Raw genomic sequence first — 18,241 nt, 5'->3', positions numbered from 1 at the left:
TGACACACTTCAGCCATGTAAACGAATTAACCTTCTTTTTTTTAAATTTAAATCTATTTAATTCATTTTTCCAAACAGCTGGACCCTCAGCTCCTTGGACTGGAATGATCAAGTTCACAGAGGAGGATCCGACAGGTACGGCACCTTTTTGCTGTCTAGTTTCAGAGAATTTTAATTTTAGTTGTCTTTACAAAAAGGTTTTAAAAAGCTATTGAACCTCAATATCTTTCTCATTTTGGCCAAACAGGTCTAATATATGGACTTGACCATCCCACTCAGCTGCTTGCACATCTCTTAGGTTTACAGTAACAGTCAAGCAACTCTCCTACTCTGATTTTAGACATTTTCTCATATGGCTCAAACACGTATGAGATGTGGGCTCCCTTTCTTTGATTTTAACCGCTATAGCCATCACACGGCTTCCTGAGTGATGCCTGTCTCATTAATCAAGGGGAACTGTAAGCTATTTTTCATTAATGTTTAAGGGGGTTGAATGTGCTATTTTTAATCAGAAATTCAAACTTCACAAAAAATTCAGAGTTGTCAAAATCAGGAATTTGCATGTGTCTGATTATGAAAACTACCACCCCAGTCTTTGTAATAGGTTAGGTTGGGATATGGTATTTGTGGTATTGGTTTATTATTGTCTCAGTTCTTTTCCCCATTTTTTTTAAACAGTTGCTTCATTCCTGTAAATTTCAGACTCATTACTGTAGGAATAAACAACCTCATACATCCAATCAGACAAATATCAGCATCAGATATCTGGTCAGTCTTATAACTTTAGACTATGTTTAATACATGAAAAGCTTATATAGTAAAATACTGTTTGTACTGAGAGAACAGTCTGCATAGATCATGTGGTTTTGCTATTAGCGTTTTGGTGTCAGTACAGTCACTTCAGCACTTACCTAGTTGCAGTTGTCGTGTCTAAATGATGAGTATCTTCTTGCCTCTTCAGTCGGTGTAGTCCCAGGAGAACCAACTGATGTTGTGGTTACTGAGGCAACTAAAAGTTATGTGGTACTTGCCTGGAAGCCTCCAGCCCAGAGGGGTCATGAAGGAGTCATGTATTACATTGAGAAGGTGAGAAAAACATTCAAAACTGTCCCATAGAAATAAATATATATATATATATATATATATATATATATATTAGGGGTGCAACGATACACAAAATTCACGGTTCGGTTCGGTTCGATACTTTGGTGTCACGGTTCGATATTTTTTCGATACAAAAAAATGTTCATGCCTTTTTAATTTGTCATTTATTAAAATTATAAATATATATTTTAACTCAAGAGTACAGTTTTTAAATTTAACCCTAACCCTTGTGCGTGTTTTTTATTTTGACAGCGAATGCGCACCTGCGGACCACTTATGTGCAGCCCTGGTTATTTAGCTCGTCATATTGCAGCCACAGAAATAATTTTGTCCATGAAACCATAAAGCTGCACTTTCTTTTTGCCTTATAGTCTGATTTGTCATAACTTTTCCGTTTTGTGGTAAGCTTTTCTTTGGCTGTCACTTCTTCACCCTGACCTGTCTTATTTGGCTCAGCAGAACTAAAATATATATCTGTCTGTGAAGGTTCTCAGTCATCCAGGTCATCGTAGTCAAATATAAATCCTGCTGCTTTTACACACGCACTCACATAAGCTCAGCGATTCTCTGCGCGATCAACCTCTCACATGTTTAAGCTGCGGGAGATTTCACTTGTCATGTTTGCATAGTAAGCTAACGATTAATAAGACGATGTCAGAGGAATTGGTGCACAAATTATCATCACTCACCAATCAGTACTGTCGCTCTCTATGCACAGTTCGCGCGATTGCAAAGTGAAAGCAAAAAAACAAGCGCAAATTCAAACGCGATTTCAATATGTCACATATTGACAGTGGCTCACCGATGCCAATGACATAATAACCCAGCTACATTTCCGAAAGAATGCAAAAGCATTGACATATATTTTTCCTTCCTACAATAGCCCGACGGGCAGGGAAGAGATAGATTTTGGTACCCCGACTGAAAAAATTGCTAGCCCCGGGACGTTGGGCTAGCGATATTGCGAGCCCTGTATCTGATTGAGGAATCACTCATCTTTGGAAAAGAGAGTTTATTACAGAGAAATGGCTCTTTCCATAATAAAAGCTATACTATCCGCTTCTTCTGGGCTATATTCTCAGCAGCATAAGGAGAATCATGTGCTAACAGCTGTCTAAATGACTCGGCTAAAGTTAGTAGCATGCTTGTTGTTTTTTTTCTGCTTCCACTTGTCTTTGCACTAGGATGATGTCGGCGTAAATGTGCAGTCATATTCGTTGTGTTCCCACTAGTGCTTTCAGGTTAATCTCGTTGAAATGACCTTAACGCCACAACACGGCAAATCTCCGTTAACGAGCTACCGCCGATCGCCCCGTGCATGGGGCTAGACGGCCAACACGTTAACGAGCTAACTGCGCTAACACACTAGTTCCCACCTATGTATTTATTCTTATTGTATTCTAATTTTTGCCTCATAACTTTTGCACTGTCCACTTCCTGCTGTGACAAAACAAATTTCCCACGTGTGGGACTAATAAAGGTTATCTTATCTTATGTAATTGAGCATTGCGTGGCACATCCAACATACTGTTTTACTTTAGTCCATGACTCGCTTACCTTCAGGGTCATACGTCACATGAAAACCAAAATAATTCCAAACGCCAGATCTGAATGAGAGTGGGGGAGGTCCATGTTGTAAGGAGAGCTTAACTTCTGTCTCGCTAGCTTGCCCTGCGCTCTTCCTTCTGACGATGCTGTCTGTGAGCGCTCAGTGGATCTGCGTTCGACTACTCCGCCTAGGCTGCACTGTCGACCCTAGGCGGAGTAGTCGAACGCAGATTCACTGAGCGCTCAACACAGACAGCATTGTCAGAAGGAAAGTTGATAAAAGAAATTACAAATGTTGTATTGTTCGATACATATGCGTACCGAACCGAAAGCACTGTATCATATATATATATATATATATATATATATATATATATATATATATATATATATATATATATATATATATATATATATGAGTCAAACTACTGGACTGATGAGAAGAATCAGTTATATCGTTTGTTATATTTAAAATCATTATGGCAAATAAAACAAAGTTTCTAATCACTTAGCTAAGTCTTAACTCTTCTCCTTTGACGCTCTTAAACTATTTACTGCTGATAGCTAAAACAATTTAACTTGTAAATGTGAGGGGTCAACATATTTTGCAGAGACAATGCAAAATGAAAGCTCCACAGTAAATACACCAGTGTAAAAATGCTCGTTTCTAATTGATTTCCTTTGGTCATACAGTGCATTATGCAAAACAAACAATAATGCAAAAGAAAACTGAAAACAAAATGATGTTTATATTTTACCTGAATTCCCCATAATTTGTCTCTAAACAAATACAATGACAAAGACCTACAGACTTATTATTAGAATAGTGATATGTGAAAGCAAGCATATGGGGACATTATATAAATAATCATACCTCACCTGTTTCATATAGAGATGGCACGATACCACTTTTTTATGTCCGATACCGATACCGATATCATAAATTTGGATATCTGCCGATACCGATATGAATCCGATATAGTGTTTTTTAATCAACAAAACTGTTTTTTAAAATATCTTGCTGCATTTTGCAAGTCTGCAAGTTCATACTCAAGTTTAAAACAACAACTACACTAAAGCTATTCTGTTATACCTGTATACAAAAAAAAATTTCATAGTTCAGCAATACTGATCAATCGAATAAACTTAGACCTACACCATCCTCCCTATTCTGGTATTTTAAAGAGTACTTAGCGTAAATATTAAGCAACCTAACTAATAGGGTTCCAACTCCCAGCAACAACAAAAATAAATAAATAAAAAATAGGGAACCACCCCTCACGCTCCACCTCATGATGCTTAATCGACGTAATCAACCTTAATTTGATGCAGTGTGAAAAAAAAATGCACAGAAATCAATTATTTTTCAAGAAATATTAAATAGATTCAACATCTTTCTTCAACAAAATTGCAGACTGCACAGATGGTACCTTCCCAAAGGAAAAAGTACTATAGCTTACTAGGGTATATATATTAGACTTAATAGTCACTATATACAGTAATTGACTTCTATTCATTTTACATCAAATTAAAACTTTGGGTGTCAGATAATTATTTATTAAAAGCTCGACATTTTAAATGAGAATAAGAAAGAAAAGTATGTCTTTGTGCCCCCTTTTCCCAGTTAATGCCCTATCGGCCCCCCTGGCTAAACTTTGCTAGATCCGCCCCTGCACAGTTACCAGCCGTCAGCTACATAGAAAAAGATCCTGGAGTAGAAAGTAATAATAAATAAATTCTAACAACAGCTTATCAAGCTTAAACGTGCTGCTGTTGTTCAGCCGCTGGTTTCCTCTTTCTGGTGCAAAGTGGACCAAAAACAAACAAGAGAGACGGACTCGCGACAGAAAAGCCGATCAGCTGATCATTTAAGCAGTTTCACGATTGAAGTAGCAGCCAGAGAGCGAGAGGCAGTCGCTTGTTAAGCTTAACGTGGGAATGCTTTACAAACATTCAGAGATGGACTTACACACTTGCTTTACTTCTCTCGGGATAACTTTGTCGGAGATGAAATGCCAGGTTGCTAGCGAAGCTCCACATGCTATCCAGACCACCAACAGGTCCCGCATGCCACAGCCGCTCTATCACCTGATGCATACTGCTCCGACTGCTAACGTTCTGAGGTGAGTTACGGTGTGTTGCAAGTTTTGTGAGGTGCTTTCGTGATATTTAATGGATCGGATTACATTTTTTATTTTTCTCCGATATCCGATCCAGTAATTTAGGTCAGTATCGGACCGATACCGATACGTAATATCGGATCGGTCCATCTCTAGTTTCATATAGTCAAATTTCATATCTGTTTCAGTCTCTAACATTTCTCTGGTTCTTTGTCAACTGCAGCGTATTTCTGGCACTGACACCTGGCAGAGGGTGAACACTGGTATCCCAGTCAAATCTCCTCGCTTTGCCCTGTTTGACCTGGCGGAGGGTAAATCTTACAGCTTCCGTGTACGCTGCTGCAACTCTGCCGGCGTGGGTGAAGCCTCTGAATCCACAGGAGAAGTCATAGTTGGAGATAAACTGGGTGAGCTGGCAAACCAAGTGTGTCAAAACTAATGCTGCATATAAAAAGACCTGCTCAGGACTGAATAATAGTAGCTCTAAAATCACAATGTCACTGGTTTATTTTACAGTCTGCTGCAGTGCCTTTCTGCATTATAGGATGTTCTGTGTTTTCCTTTTCCTCTAACAGACCTGCCATCAGCTCCAGGCAACCCGGTTGCCACCAGGAACACTGACACATCTGTGGTGGTTTCCTGGGGGGCCTCCAAGGATGTGCAACACTTGGTGGGCTACTATATTGAATGCAGTGTGGTGGGCACAGATGTCTGGATGCCTTGCAACAATAAGCCTGTTAGGCAGACCAGGTGGGCAGGTTTAAAGGTGCAATTAATGCATGCTCTAAGACATGGAGGATACTGATTTTTCCATGTAAATATGTCATCTTTTTATGTCTTGTTTATAATACTTCCACAGGAATTAAGAGGATAAGTAGCAGTCAAGTGCTGCTAATAAAATGCACTTGATTAACTGAACATGAGAAAGTGTAACCACCTCTATAAAAGCAGATGTTTTGCCAGTTTACTGATCTGAAGCATTCAGGTGTGTGTTAAGACAACGCTACAATCTTTCCAGGAGTGGATATCCAGCACAATCACTCCAGAGCTACATCTCAAACCCTACATGTCTAAGTTTCCATATTAAACGTTAAAGTTCATGACAGTATCACTAGAAAAAGGATGAGCAAGTATGGCTTGTTTGAAAGGGTTGCAAGCCTCTTCTCTCCAAAAAGAACATGGCAGCATGGCTTAGATGTATTGCATCTGAACAAACCACAAGACTCCTTTGGACAAAAACAATCTCGTTTGGACTGATGAACCTAAGTGGAGACGTTTGACCATAAATGCAGAGCTCCACATCTCTAGAAAACCAAGCACATGGTGCCAGAATAAACTAATTATCCCAACTCTTAATATGTTGGAGGTTTAATGATTTAGGTTGGATTTGTACCCACAGACCTGAGCACCTTGCAGTCACTGAGTTAAAGCTTGGCTGAAATTGAGTCATGCAACAGGATGATCCCAGTGGTAAACAAAGAATCAAGGTGTTGCAATGGCCCAGTTAAAGTCCAGACCTCAACCTGAGTGAAGTGATGTGGCAGGACCTTCAGAGAGCTGTTTATCATCATCATCGTCATCATAGTAGTAATAACAATAAAATATAAATAAAAGAAATAGTAAAAAAAAGGTCAGTTACCCACTGAGGTCAAAGGCCAGCAAATAAAAATAGGTTTTTAATCTGGATTTAGCAAGAAGGTCCTGACTTCGAGTTTGTTATTGTTTTGTTTTGTTTTAAAAAAAAAAAAAAAAAAAAAAAAAAGCAATGTAACTTGAATGGCTTAAAGTATTTTGTATCAAAATCAACCTTTTGTGATATTACAAAAGATCCCACCTATTGATTAATACTAATGAATCTCTTTTTTCTGTTTAGGTTTGTGTGTCATGGCCTGATTACTGGTGCAAACTACGTGTTTAAAGTGAAGGCAGTAAATGCTGCTGGATACAGCCAGAGCTCCCCCAATTCTGACGCTGTAGTTGTACAGGCTGCCATCTGTAAGTGTCATAATTCTTTCTCATTGTTCACTTTGCCCGCAGTATTCAGTTCTTTCCCCCCTTTGTCCCCCCTTATCCACGTATAGTCTTTCACCACTCCTAACTCAAAATCCTCTTTATGTTTTTTTCTTTACTTGCTGAGATTTTATTCTCATACAATTAATCTACCAGATATTTGCCTGTAAATCTCATGTGTTAATGAGTTATGTCTTGATGCCTGTTTAATAAGAAAATCCCAGAAAGTTGATTCTGTCCATTGGAACGCAACATTTTCAGTGGGAAAAACATTTCATCACTTATCCAAATGACTCAGCTGACTGCAGGTTTCCCCTACATTATAAGCAGTACATTTAAGTTTAAGTGTTAGTCCTCATAGGGAAATAGTTCCTCTGCATTTAACCCATTCACCCAGTGAAGCAGTGGGCAGCTACCAATGCAGCGCCCGGGGAGCAGTGTGTAGGGACGGTACCTTGCTCAGGGGTACCTCAGGGTAGCCGTTCAGTGGAGTCGAACCCCCGACCTTCCGATCATGGGGCCACCACTCTACCTACTGAGCTATCCCTGCCCATTTGCAATATGACCAAAACTAGCACTGTTACCTGAAAACAATAAGCTCAGTTTCATGATCTGCTATGACCATTACTCAGTGGCCATGAGTACTGTACAAAGAGACTCTTGTACTCTCGGGGGAAACCTGCAGTCAGCTGAGACTGAAGAAGTCCCTTGGATGACTTATTAAAGGTTATGAATTATATGTTTATAAAAGTGCAGTTGATAACTTGCATGTGCCTGCATGACAGTCTCATTGCTACCACTATATTTGGAAACTTTCCCATCCTTTAACTTTTGTATTTACATATTTTTTTGTGGCTTGGTTAAACCAGTCAGGTCATGTTTTACAATGTTTCTAATTCGTGTGAAGGGTTTGAGGGTTTAAGCATGTAAGTTTAATTTTGCTTGAGTTCTGCTGTTTGATAACTCTTTAGGGGTGCCTGTTAGTGCCTGGCCAAGATGAAGACTAAACTATTGTGTTCTTAAAGAGCATGATCTTAATGAGTTCTGGCTTTGAAGAATTTCTTAGTGTGAAAGTTTCACAGCTGCTTGCGTTTAGTGTAAGTATTTCTTTTTCCATTATTGTGATACTAAATAACAAATGTGTGTTTCTTGTGTGTGTAATGCAGCTGCATGTATGATGTTCATCTGTACCGTCGCAGCTAACATGATATTTTAACACTGATTACCACTAACACCTGTATGATACTTGGCTAATGCTAGTCTGTATGAAATTGTGTGCAATTATTAATTTTCCATGTAATAATTTGGGTTTTAATATTTCAGTGTTAACTGTTTTGACTCGCTTACTCACATTTTTTCTCACAATTAAAACTGACCGGCCTGTTTACTCTCATCACAGCCGTACCTGGTAAGCCCACCGGTGTGACCCTGCAGGAGGCCTTCAAGGACTACATGGTCCTGGGCTGGAACGCGCCTGCTAACAACGGAGGAGCTGACATCAGGGGCTATTTTGTGGACTACAGAACCGTAAAGGGAGGCGTTGCTGGAAAATGGCATGAAATGAACCACCAGGCACTGACTACAACTTCCTATAAAGTAAGTTTCAAGTTCCTTCAGCCTCACATTCATAAAACATAAAATGTTATCACTGCATGTAATGAAGCTGGCAGGCACTTTTTAGTCTCTAACTATTTGCATTTGTTTCTTTTAGGCGGAGAACCTGAAGGAGAGGCTCTTTTATCAGTTTCAAGTCCGAGCAGTGAACATGGCTGGTGTGAGTAAACCCTCTCTGCCCAGTGCACCTCTGGAGTGCAAAGAATGGACCATTACTGTCCCAGGTATCACTGACCACATGTTCACCGAAACACAGAAAATTGAGCTGGTAGATATTAGTAACAGAGGGGTTAAACCAATAACTGACTATCCACTGAAAGGAAAAACTTATGTAAGGGGGTTACTAAAAGTTAAAGCATTTTTAATCAGTGACCTGACCAAGAATAATATGGAAATGATAACTAATAATCACACACTGTCACACACTACAATTAAGTGAAAAAACATCCATATCATATGCTACCAGATATCTAGGACAAAATATTTATATTTTCTGGGTAACTTCAGCGTACTTTTAAGAGCAGCCACACTGATTAAAAGTGCTATTCTCTTTATCTAGCAGAAATGCTTATCTGGTATGATTTTTTTTTTAGTTGTCCTATGTCCAATGTTTTACAAGACAGAGACTGATGCAAAATTGCTTAGACAACAGTCAGTTAAATCACTTTATATTGCTTTCAGTTCTCAGCATTATAATTTGGTGCTAAGCCAGGTTTTTGTCTATATAATTAGACCTTAGCCCCTGATATTAATTATTTAAACACTTTTATCTTTAAGGTGTTCCTGTTGGTCTTCATGTACTGGAGGTCCGTGACACCTCTGTGGTGGTCCTGTGGGAGCCACCGGTGTTTGATGGTCGCTCGCCTGTCAATGGCTACTACTTGGACGTCAAGGAGGCCTCTGCTGGTGAGGAATGCTGGAAAGGTGTTCATGAAAAGGTCAACAAGATGAAATACATGAAGGTGAGGAAGATGCATATAATTCAGTTTGAATAAAATTGGTTCATTAATATCTTAATGTCAAATACGACGTGTGAAATACTGGTTTTAATAGTTGGTGGTTGGACTCTTTCTTACCCCTGCCTGTTATGTGCTAAATCAGGTGACTGGACTGAAGGGTGGCGCATCCTATGTGTTCCACGTGCGTGCTCAAAATCTTGCTGGAGTTGGAAAGCCCTCTGCAGTCTTAGGTCCAATCCTGGCCCAGACTCGCCCTGGTGAGTGAGACTGTTATGTAACTGATGCAGTCAGTCACAGAGTGTTCCTATCCAGTCTTAAAAAAATGTGGAAAATTTGTCCTCACACATGACTTGACATTCTTTTGCAGTTCTACACTGATGGCCAGGCTTTTTATTTTGATGATTTACTCTTTTAATGACTAAAATTCTGAGTTTGAGGACTGAAAATACTAATATCGGGGATCCTCTCACCATTTAATATCTCTCCCTTAGGCACCAAAGAGATTTACGTGGATGTTGATGATGACGGTGTGATTTCCATGGTCTTTGAGTGCTCTGAGATGATGGAGGGCTCTGAGTTTGTTTGGTCCAAGAACTACAAAGAGATCACAGACACCTCTCGTCTGACTATTATCAGTGAACGGGGAAAGTAAGTACACATTATGTACCACTAATGAATAGAATAGAATAGAATAGAATAGAATAGAATAGAATAATCCTTTAATTGTCCCACAAGGGGAAATGTTCACTACCACCATTTTCCCCCAGCATTAGAATCCATGTCACCAGATGATATCAGCTAAAAAGAGAAAAAATGTCCCCACTCTCCTCCCTTGCTGTGTCATCATCTGCAGATCCAGAGCTATCTTCAATAGTCCCTCTCTGGAGGATCTGGGTACCTTCTCCTGTGTAGTCACCAACACTGACGGCATTTCCTCCAGCTACACGCTCACTGAGGAGGGTGAGACGCCCTTTGAAGGCTGTCTCAGATTACATGGTGCAGTACTTCTGTCGGTTTACAGAGGTCATGACATTCATCCATTTTGTTGTTCTTTTCTTAATTGACAGGTCTCAAGCGTCTTCTGGACATCAGCCATGATCACAAGTTCCCTGGTGAATATTGGGACAAAGCACAGATGTTACCAAGACCAGAATTTCAGTTTTATTTAGTAATAAATGTAGATGTTGGTTTAAATATGGTTTGAAAATGACTTCTTTTCTCAAACAAATGCAGCCTACAAGCCTGTTTTTAACTCTGTTATTGCTGATACCCACTGTGACTTTATGCCCTACATCTATACCTACATGCAATAATCCTAAAGAAAATAGAAGTTGTTCTGCAAGAGCTTTAATAAATCTGGTGCTCTCTAGTTATTCCCTTTAAGAACGAAATGGCTATGGAGCTGCTCGAGAAGGGTCGCGTGCGATTCTGGACTCAGGTGGAGAAATGCACTTCTGACTGCCAAGTGGAGTATGTCTTCAACGATGTTATCATTTCTCAGGGAAAGGTTAGGAATAATGCTGCAATAATAATGCCGACACCTCCCCCCCCCAGTTTTAAATTGAACGTAACCTTACTGCTGATGGATCAGAGGTTTTCTGTTTGCCTCACTGTTTTCAGAAATACATAATGAACTTCGACAAGTCCAGCGGTATTATCGAAATGTTCATGGACTCTTTGGAAGTCACAGATGAGGGGACGTTCACCTTTAACCTGGTGGATGGCAAAGCTAAGGGTACAACCAGTCTGGTGCTAATTGGAGATGGTAAGCAGCTTTAATGGCTAATACAGTTTTGACTTCCATTTTGATATAATAATAACTTGGATTAGCCTAACTTATAACTTTAAGGACTGACAAAATGGCATAAAAGTACTGAGCAGTTAAGACGAAGTCAAGAGAACAGCATGAAAATGAAGGCTGTAAAAATACACAATGCAAATGTCAGTGTAAATATAGACTTCTCCCAGTCTGCTAGGTGTATCGCCAGTGCTGCAGTTTAATTATGTATCCATTGAGGGGCAGCAGAAGGCAACGTTTACTTACAGTTGTCCCTTTTCATTTTGTTATGGCACGCATTTTCTAATACACTTGTGAGTGAATGAAGTGAAAAATAAGGGTTTAATCTGTTTTTTAGCATTTACGTTTCTCTTTGTCCAGAATTCAGGGAGCTTCAAAAGAAGTCAGAATTTGCGAGGGCAGAATGGGTCAGGAAACAAGGTAAGAAATCTCACGCCTCTTCAAGTAAGCCTAATGATAATTAAACAAATAATTTTTTTTGTGTAATCATTCCATTTATTTTCAGGTCCTCACTTTGTCGAGTACCTTGACTTCAGTGTTACCCCTGAATGTGATGTACTGCTGAAATGCAAGGTAATAGAAACGAATGTGAATAATTACAGCGCTGTTGATATTTCTTCAGAGGTGGAGCACATAGGTAAAGCGACTCCTTCCTGTCTCTCTCTTTGTTTCATAGATTGGAAATGTCAGACCAGAGACTGAGATCACTTGGTCTAAGGACTGCATTGAGATTGCAGAGGATGATGAGGATGCTAAGAAAATCGAGAGGCAGGACGGCGGGCTGACCTTTAATATCGGAAAGGTCAGCCATTAGATGGAGGCCGTATGTTGCGAGGAGTTGTGAGCTTATGAGTAAAGAGCTATCAGGAGTGCTGATGCAGCTCTGCTTCCATTGTACAGCCTTACCAGCTGCTGCGCTGTCTACCAGCCCTCTCTGACACATACATTCATAAATGATGAAACACTATGGAAAATATTCACCTTCCCAGGTTGTAGTAGAGTGCTGGAGTCAGCACATTAGCGTGTTCCCTGTGGGGATCTGAATAGATGCAGTGGGTACCGAAACTGCTACAATTAATGCTTTCTCTGAATTTTCATACTTGGAGACTCGGCGATCGTATTTATACCCACGTAATTCCATTGTACATGTCATGCGCTTTTAACTCATTCATTTCATTCTAACAATAATCAATATAACTTCTCTGGCAACCTTACATGCACAAAAAAGAAAAGAAAAAAACTCTTTTTGATAGAATTTTGATCTGGTTTGACGCTAAGGGCCCAGTGCCAGGGAAGCTACATTGATATTTCATTGAGACTGTGTAAGCATTACTCATTAGAAGAGGGTCGGTGTCATTGCATGAGCTCCTGTCAGCTGCATTTGCAATAACTGGCTTATCTGTCTAATTCACAGTGGGTTATTAAGCAAGAGAAACAGAAAGAAAAAAAGAGAAAACCACCTGCAGAGGACGTTCCCCCGCCACCAAGACCTAAAGTCTGGACATAATCTTTCTGCCATAAGTTGATACCTGATTTCTCCATGTGTCCTCCTTGTCTTCCCATATCCATGTTTTTCTCTGTCCTTTCCATGTTTTCCCTTTAACGCCTGCAGCATCACGGGCGGGAGAAAAGCTTGCCTTTTCGGTTTACTTGGTCCCTGTCTGGCTATTTGACTGTCTTTTATCTGTCCCAAAAATAATATTGCACTCCCCTCACTTTGAGGTTAAGGGGATTTCATTATTGCTTCAAGGATACTTATGTGACTTTTAATTTGAATCTTAGATCTCCAAGCACGACGCGGGTGTTTACGAGGTCTTCCTGAGGGATGAGAGAGGCAAAGATAAGAGCACCTTCAGTCTGACAGATGCAGGTAGTCTCCCTCAGAAATTTTAGGAGCTGAAAATCAAGTGGAAAAGTGGAAATGAGTGCTGCGGAAAAGCAAAAGTAATATCAGCGAATGTGACATTAATTGCTGTCGTCATGCTTTTCCCCAGGATACCAAGCTGTAATGAATGAGCTGTTCAGGGTTATTGGTGAGTCATTAAAATTCACACTTACCAGGCAGTAATGAAGCACAACACATAGACCACGCACTAAAGAGGCCCACAGAAAGAAGCAGAATGTGCCTATTCAAAGTATTTTTCCTGAGAACGAACAATTAACATCTAAATATTTCATGCTTTACTGCATACCATTATCCGATATTAGCTCCAAGAGATGCAAATAAGTGCCTGTCTTTGCTCTTTTCTCCCTACAGCTAACTCTTCCAGCGAAATCAAAGTTCTCAGTACCGAGCATGGCATCGTCCTCTACTCCACGGTCACATATTACCATGAGGACCTGCGTGTTGGTTGGCTCCACAAGTATGTGAAATTGTCCTGGTTTGCAATCTTTTATTTTATTTTAAGACTCATTCACTTATAAAATACACAAAGCAATACTATCATGAAGCTACATTTAAAATCAAATGCAGCTGATAACAGTCTTTGACCTTGACTCTCAGAGGTGTCCAATTAGATTGATGTCATACTGTTATCGACACTGTGCAAAATTATCTGACCTGCATTGTAAAATGTTGCTTATAACCATACAGTCTGTACATGAAATTATGAGGTAAACCTCTTAGTGCGTGATAAATGCATGTGTAAATGATTCAAGTTCATTCTAAGGAGCTTGGAAAGAAAAGCGTCTGGACTTCTTTAAGTTGCTTGAAGACGTTTCACCTCTCATCCATCATTCAAGTTAATTCAAAAAACAACATTTTTATCTGCAGAATTTTTGCTAATCACTTTTACATAAAGACAAAATAAGTCATTAAAAAATAGGCAAAACTACCTCAAAACATAAACACAATTTGAAACAGACAACAGATGTTTGAACTGATTTTTTTTGTATCGGAAGGATCTGTGCGGTAAAGTCTCTTTGTGGGCAGAACTGAAAAAGTGGTTTTGCATATAAAACCTCAAGCTAAATGTTCTCACCATCACCATCTTGGCGCAGACTGGATTCAAACCCAGGACCTTCTTGCTGTGAGGTGCCAATACTAACTACTGTGCTGCCCTTCAGGCTTAAGTAGAACTGTACAGTACAACTGTCCTTTTGTAGCCACCAGGGTTGCCCCCTGGTGGCTATTAAAAAGAATGGATATAAAAAGCACTTCCACAGTTGGCTTTGCTTTTCCGACCCAGCAGCTACATCTATCTTTTATACTGTCCATAATCCTCACTGGGGGAAGTGATGCGGAAGGAGCTGCAAGACAGCCATAACAAGACCTGGCTGAATTCTCTAAATCCTTAGGAAAGGTGCTCTAGGGCTTCCTTCATTAATTCCTTTTGTGTGAGATACTGTGGAGAATCCTGCATGAAAGGAAAGAAGATAAAGCTGTCTCACAGTCAGCTGCATGTTTTTTCTTTTATTAGAGGCTTAAGGACAGCCAAGCTGCTGATAGTGAGGAGATGTATTTCCACATCTGAAAATTGTTGTAGTTACAATTTTCCGATTGTAACTACAACAATCTGAAACGTTGTGAGATTAGAATTTGAGAATTGGATGACTGCTGTAAAATGGGTTCACCTGTTGTACTTGATGTTAGTTGATATTAATTGTATGCTTATCTGCAACTCGTGAACTATTATTTCTCCCCCAGAACAAAGTCGAGTTTTCGTAACAAATGTAACCACACCGACCAGTCAAATAAGCACTGCAAGTACCACTTTATTGACACCGTGTCACGTTTCAGAAATGTTCATTTTATTTAAATATTGTTTCAATTAAAATCTGTAAAGTTTGGTTAACATAGTCTCCATGCCACAGTTAGCTAAGCCAATTACATTTAGCGTAATATTTATTCATAATTTCAGCTATTTCAACTAATTTCTCTGTATTACCTATTGCTTTTAGAATTAACATGAATCTAGCCATCCATATATATCTCTTCCAGCATTCATCTACATATTGTAACAGTTAAATTAATTGCTTTCATGAAATTCTTTAACACTTCTCTGCTTTTTTGTACTGTAGTTGTCATTACTACTTGTGTAAAGTATCACAATAGTAGTCATGGTACTGTTTTTTGTATAAGACCTTCAAAGCTGGTCTGTGCACTATGGCAACACTTTTTGCATATCTGAGACCTGCAGTACACAACATGAGGTAATATTGTGCCATTCGAAAATCAAATTGAAAATGAAACAGTAAAAAAAATGGCTAAAACCATCAGCTCTCTTGTTGATGTTCATGATTATATATGTATAGATGGGGATAAAATCTTGCCACATGTGACATTTAAATAACAAAACAAAACAGGGATTATTATGCAAGATTGAAGTGTCTGCTGCAAGTATTGCTCTGTACTTGAGTCATATTCCTTGGTGTACTGGATTGTATACATTTTCATTTCAATAAATTAGGAGTCAGGCATTGTTTGATGTCTGTGTTCTTGATTCCTTCACCAGAGACGGCAAAATTGCTGCTTCAGAGAGAGTTAAGTCCGGAGTCACAGGAGACCAGCTTTGGCTTAAGATCAATGAGCCTACTGAGAAGGACAAGGGCAAATACAGCATGGACATCTTTGATGGCAAGGACGGTGTAAAGAGAGCCTTTGATCTGACTGGCCAGGGTGGGTAAAAGTTTTAAAGTCAAAAGGAGCAAGACGCTTCAGGCGCAGAAAGAACCACATCCTGTTAACTTTGTCTATCTTTTGTGCTTATGTAACTAAATTATGATTGGTGATTTGTCCTGGTGCAGCATGGGAAGAGGCATTTGAAGAATTCCAAAGGCTCAAGTAAGTAAACAAACTCATCTGACTCCATCCTTCTTTTGTGTAATTCAGCTTTTCTGTCTGAAGAGGATGTTTACAGAAATAAAGAGCAGCAACCATCACAAACTCAAAATAGACATGAGGGCTGTTTTGGATGCACTCAAAATACATTTGCCGGTAGTGAACATACTTAGAAATAACTACGATACCATTTTAGAAAGCTTCTGACAATGTCTGTGTCCTTCCTTCCTCCCTTAGAGCTGCAGCAATCGCTGAGAGAAGTAAGTGCCTATTTATTCTCTGGTTTCTCCCGAGGGACACCACTCTATGAAATTATGTAACATCTTTTGGGATATCGCTTAAATTCTAACTTGGATATAGCGTGGTTAAAGGATAGATCTCCTCTGTAGCTGAAATATGAAAGTGAACAAAGGAAATTTCCAGCTAAAACACACTTCACTACACCACTGAAAAATGCAGCATTGGTGAGTATAATGCTCACGAGCTCTCCTTGATGTTTGACACTTGCACCTGTATTTCCTGTTTAGACCGTGCTCGTGTTGTTGGAGGCTTGCCAGATGTGGTTGCAATCCAAGAGGGCAAGGTAAATAAACAATTTTTCACTCTATTCATGAAGAGTGTCACTCTCTTATTCTTTCTGTTCTCTCTTAGTTTGTGTTATTCTATGAGTGTGTCTTACCTCTAAAATCTGATAAGCTCTCTTGTTGCATATGTGTGACACCCATCAATCCCCTGCCAACTTATATTTACTCGTTAGTCCCTGAACCTAACTGGCAACGTTTGGGGCGAGCCTGTACCTGAGGTGTCCTGGACGAAGAACGAAAAGGTGCTGGTATCTGACGACCACTACAAACTCAAGTTTGAGCACAACAAGTTCGCCAGTATCACAATCGCCGCCGTCTCCACGGCTGACTCTGGCAAATACGCCCTTGTGGTGAAGAACAAGTATGGCACAGAGGCCGGCGAGTTCACCGTCAGCGTGTACAACCCAGAGGAAGAGGAGAGCAAGGAGGAGAAGAAAGACTAAAGGATGACACAGCGTAATGACACAAGGAAGATTAACAACAGGGCAGTCTCCAAAGTATTTTACCCCGGCATGTGCCGGTGCAACACAGCAAATAAATAAATAAATCATGAATTTAAAAAAAACAATCATGGGTTAAAGAGTTTCGGGCATTTCTTATTAAGGATAGGGTTATGAATGTGAAACAGAATAACTGTTTGCTTGCAGTTTGTGCTTGATGTGTCATGTTTGGGGGATATTTGACTTGACAATTTTATTTTGAAAACAGCTTGAAGACCTCCAAAAGCAAAACACTCTATTCTGATCATTTAAAGTTTTACATTTAAGTAATTTTAGGCATTTCAGACCACATCACTTTGGGTTTTCCCCACTGTAAACAAAAAAAAAGGAAAATATTATGTCATTAACTTTATACCAGCTATTGCAATCAACTTATAAAGTGATATGATGGCTAAAACTGTGTGTGTATGTTATGTCTGTACAGCTTGCGAGCTACAAGTCAGTGATCACATCTGTTTGTAGGAGAGGTGGAGCTGAAAAGCACTGATGCCATGTAAACAAGTACACAGCAATCAGAACAGGTTCATCTGATGTGTCTAACACACTGTACGAACGCAAAGGAGTACAGGCAGAACTGGAAAACTTGGAATCACTTCTGAACACCACACACTATGAAGAAATTCCGTTGAACTGGGGTGGGGGTAGTGGGTGGGAATGTTGTTTTTCAGGTAAAATATAAAGAAAACCCCCATGTGATAAACACTCATGTACCATGTGGCCTGAGGCTGAATACAGTATCTATGTTTGTGTCTCTTCAAGGCACTCTTGCAATAAAACTGCACCTGCTTGTAGAGAGGGTTGCCTTTGTTCTCCATAATCTCCCGTCTTCAGCTCATTGATTAACAGAAATGCCCTCAGTATAATTAATAATAAATAAAGATTTAAAAAAAAAAAAGGGTTTGAAAGATTGATGATGGTCAAATGAAAAGAACCTGTTGTCATTGTGTGTAACCCAGTTCCTGAAAGCTATAACTGTTTGCCAAATACTAATTAAAATTTGGCTGCTGATAGTGTGTCTGTTCCCGTACATCAGTCACTTTGGTTGGCAACCAGAAAAGTTTTTCAAGTACTATGTGGTTTCTAAAAACATTAGAGATGTTAATTAAGTGCACTTACACATATTATTTTCCTGTTCTTCTAATCTGAAAAGTGAACGTCAAGAGTGAAATAGACTTGTGTTTAACAAAGCAAAAAAAACCAAACCCCAAAACATCTTAATATCCT

At 39.5% G+C, this 18,241-nt stretch overlaps 1 protein-coding gene across 3 annotated transcripts in view; it reads left to right on the top strand.

Annotated features, from left to right (window-relative positions):
- myom1a (myomesin 1a (skelemin)) overlaps positions 1-18,025 on the top strand; it is a 28,678-nt gene extending 10,653 nt beyond the window's left edge. For 2 of the 3 annotated variants that reach the window (XM_076876435.1, XM_076876437.1), the window contains 26 exons: positions 79-135; positions 962-1,086; positions 4,996-5,179; positions 5,348-5,522; positions 6,646-6,767; positions 8,182-8,378; positions 8,494-8,620; positions 9,174-9,358; positions 9,498-9,612; positions 9,847-10,003; positions 10,209-10,315; positions 10,423-10,467; positions 10,726-10,862; positions 10,976-11,120; positions 11,514-11,573; positions 11,659-11,726; positions 11,830-11,955; positions 12,568-12,648; positions 12,936-13,023; positions 13,148-13,186; positions 13,411-13,516; positions 15,608-15,771; positions 15,900-15,936; positions 16,171-16,193; positions 16,461-16,516; positions 16,691-18,025. In XM_076876435.1, the coding sequence (XP_076732550.1) occupies positions 79-135; positions 962-1,086; positions 4,996-5,179; positions 5,348-5,522; positions 6,646-6,767; positions 8,182-8,378; positions 8,494-8,620; positions 9,174-9,358; positions 9,498-9,612; positions 9,847-10,003; positions 10,209-10,315; positions 10,423-10,467; positions 10,726-10,862; positions 10,976-11,120; positions 11,514-11,573; positions 11,659-11,726; positions 11,830-11,955; positions 12,568-12,648; positions 12,936-13,023; positions 13,148-13,186; positions 13,411-13,516; positions 15,608-15,771; positions 15,900-15,936; positions 16,171-16,193; positions 16,461-16,516; positions 16,691-16,960 (2,996 nt within the window). In that variant the 3' untranslated portion in view covers positions 16,961-18,025. The remainder of the gene's footprint in view (positions 1-78; positions 136-961; positions 1,087-4,995; positions 5,180-5,347; positions 5,523-6,645; positions 6,768-8,181; positions 8,379-8,493; positions 8,621-9,173; positions 9,359-9,497; positions 9,613-9,846; positions 10,004-10,208; positions 10,316-10,422; positions 10,468-10,725; positions 10,863-10,975; positions 11,121-11,513; positions 11,574-11,658; positions 11,727-11,829; positions 11,956-12,567; positions 12,649-12,935; positions 13,024-13,147; positions 13,187-13,410; positions 13,517-15,607; positions 15,772-15,899; positions 15,937-16,170; positions 16,194-16,460; positions 16,517-16,690) is intronic. The other variant, XM_076876436.1, reaches the window with a different exon arrangement.
- Positions 18,026-18,241: the final 216 nt, after the last annotated feature.

Source organism: Maylandia zebra, linkage group LG18, assembly GCF_041146795.1.
Source record: "Maylandia zebra isolate NMK-2024a linkage group LG18, Mzebra_GT3a, whole genome shotgun sequence".
In the NCBI taxonomy this organism is placed as follows: Eukaryota; Metazoa; Chordata; class Actinopteri; order Cichliformes; family Cichlidae; genus Maylandia; species Maylandia zebra.
The sequence above is the reverse complement of the archived record's forward strand: the minus strand, read 5'-3'. Positions and strand labels throughout refer to the sequence as shown.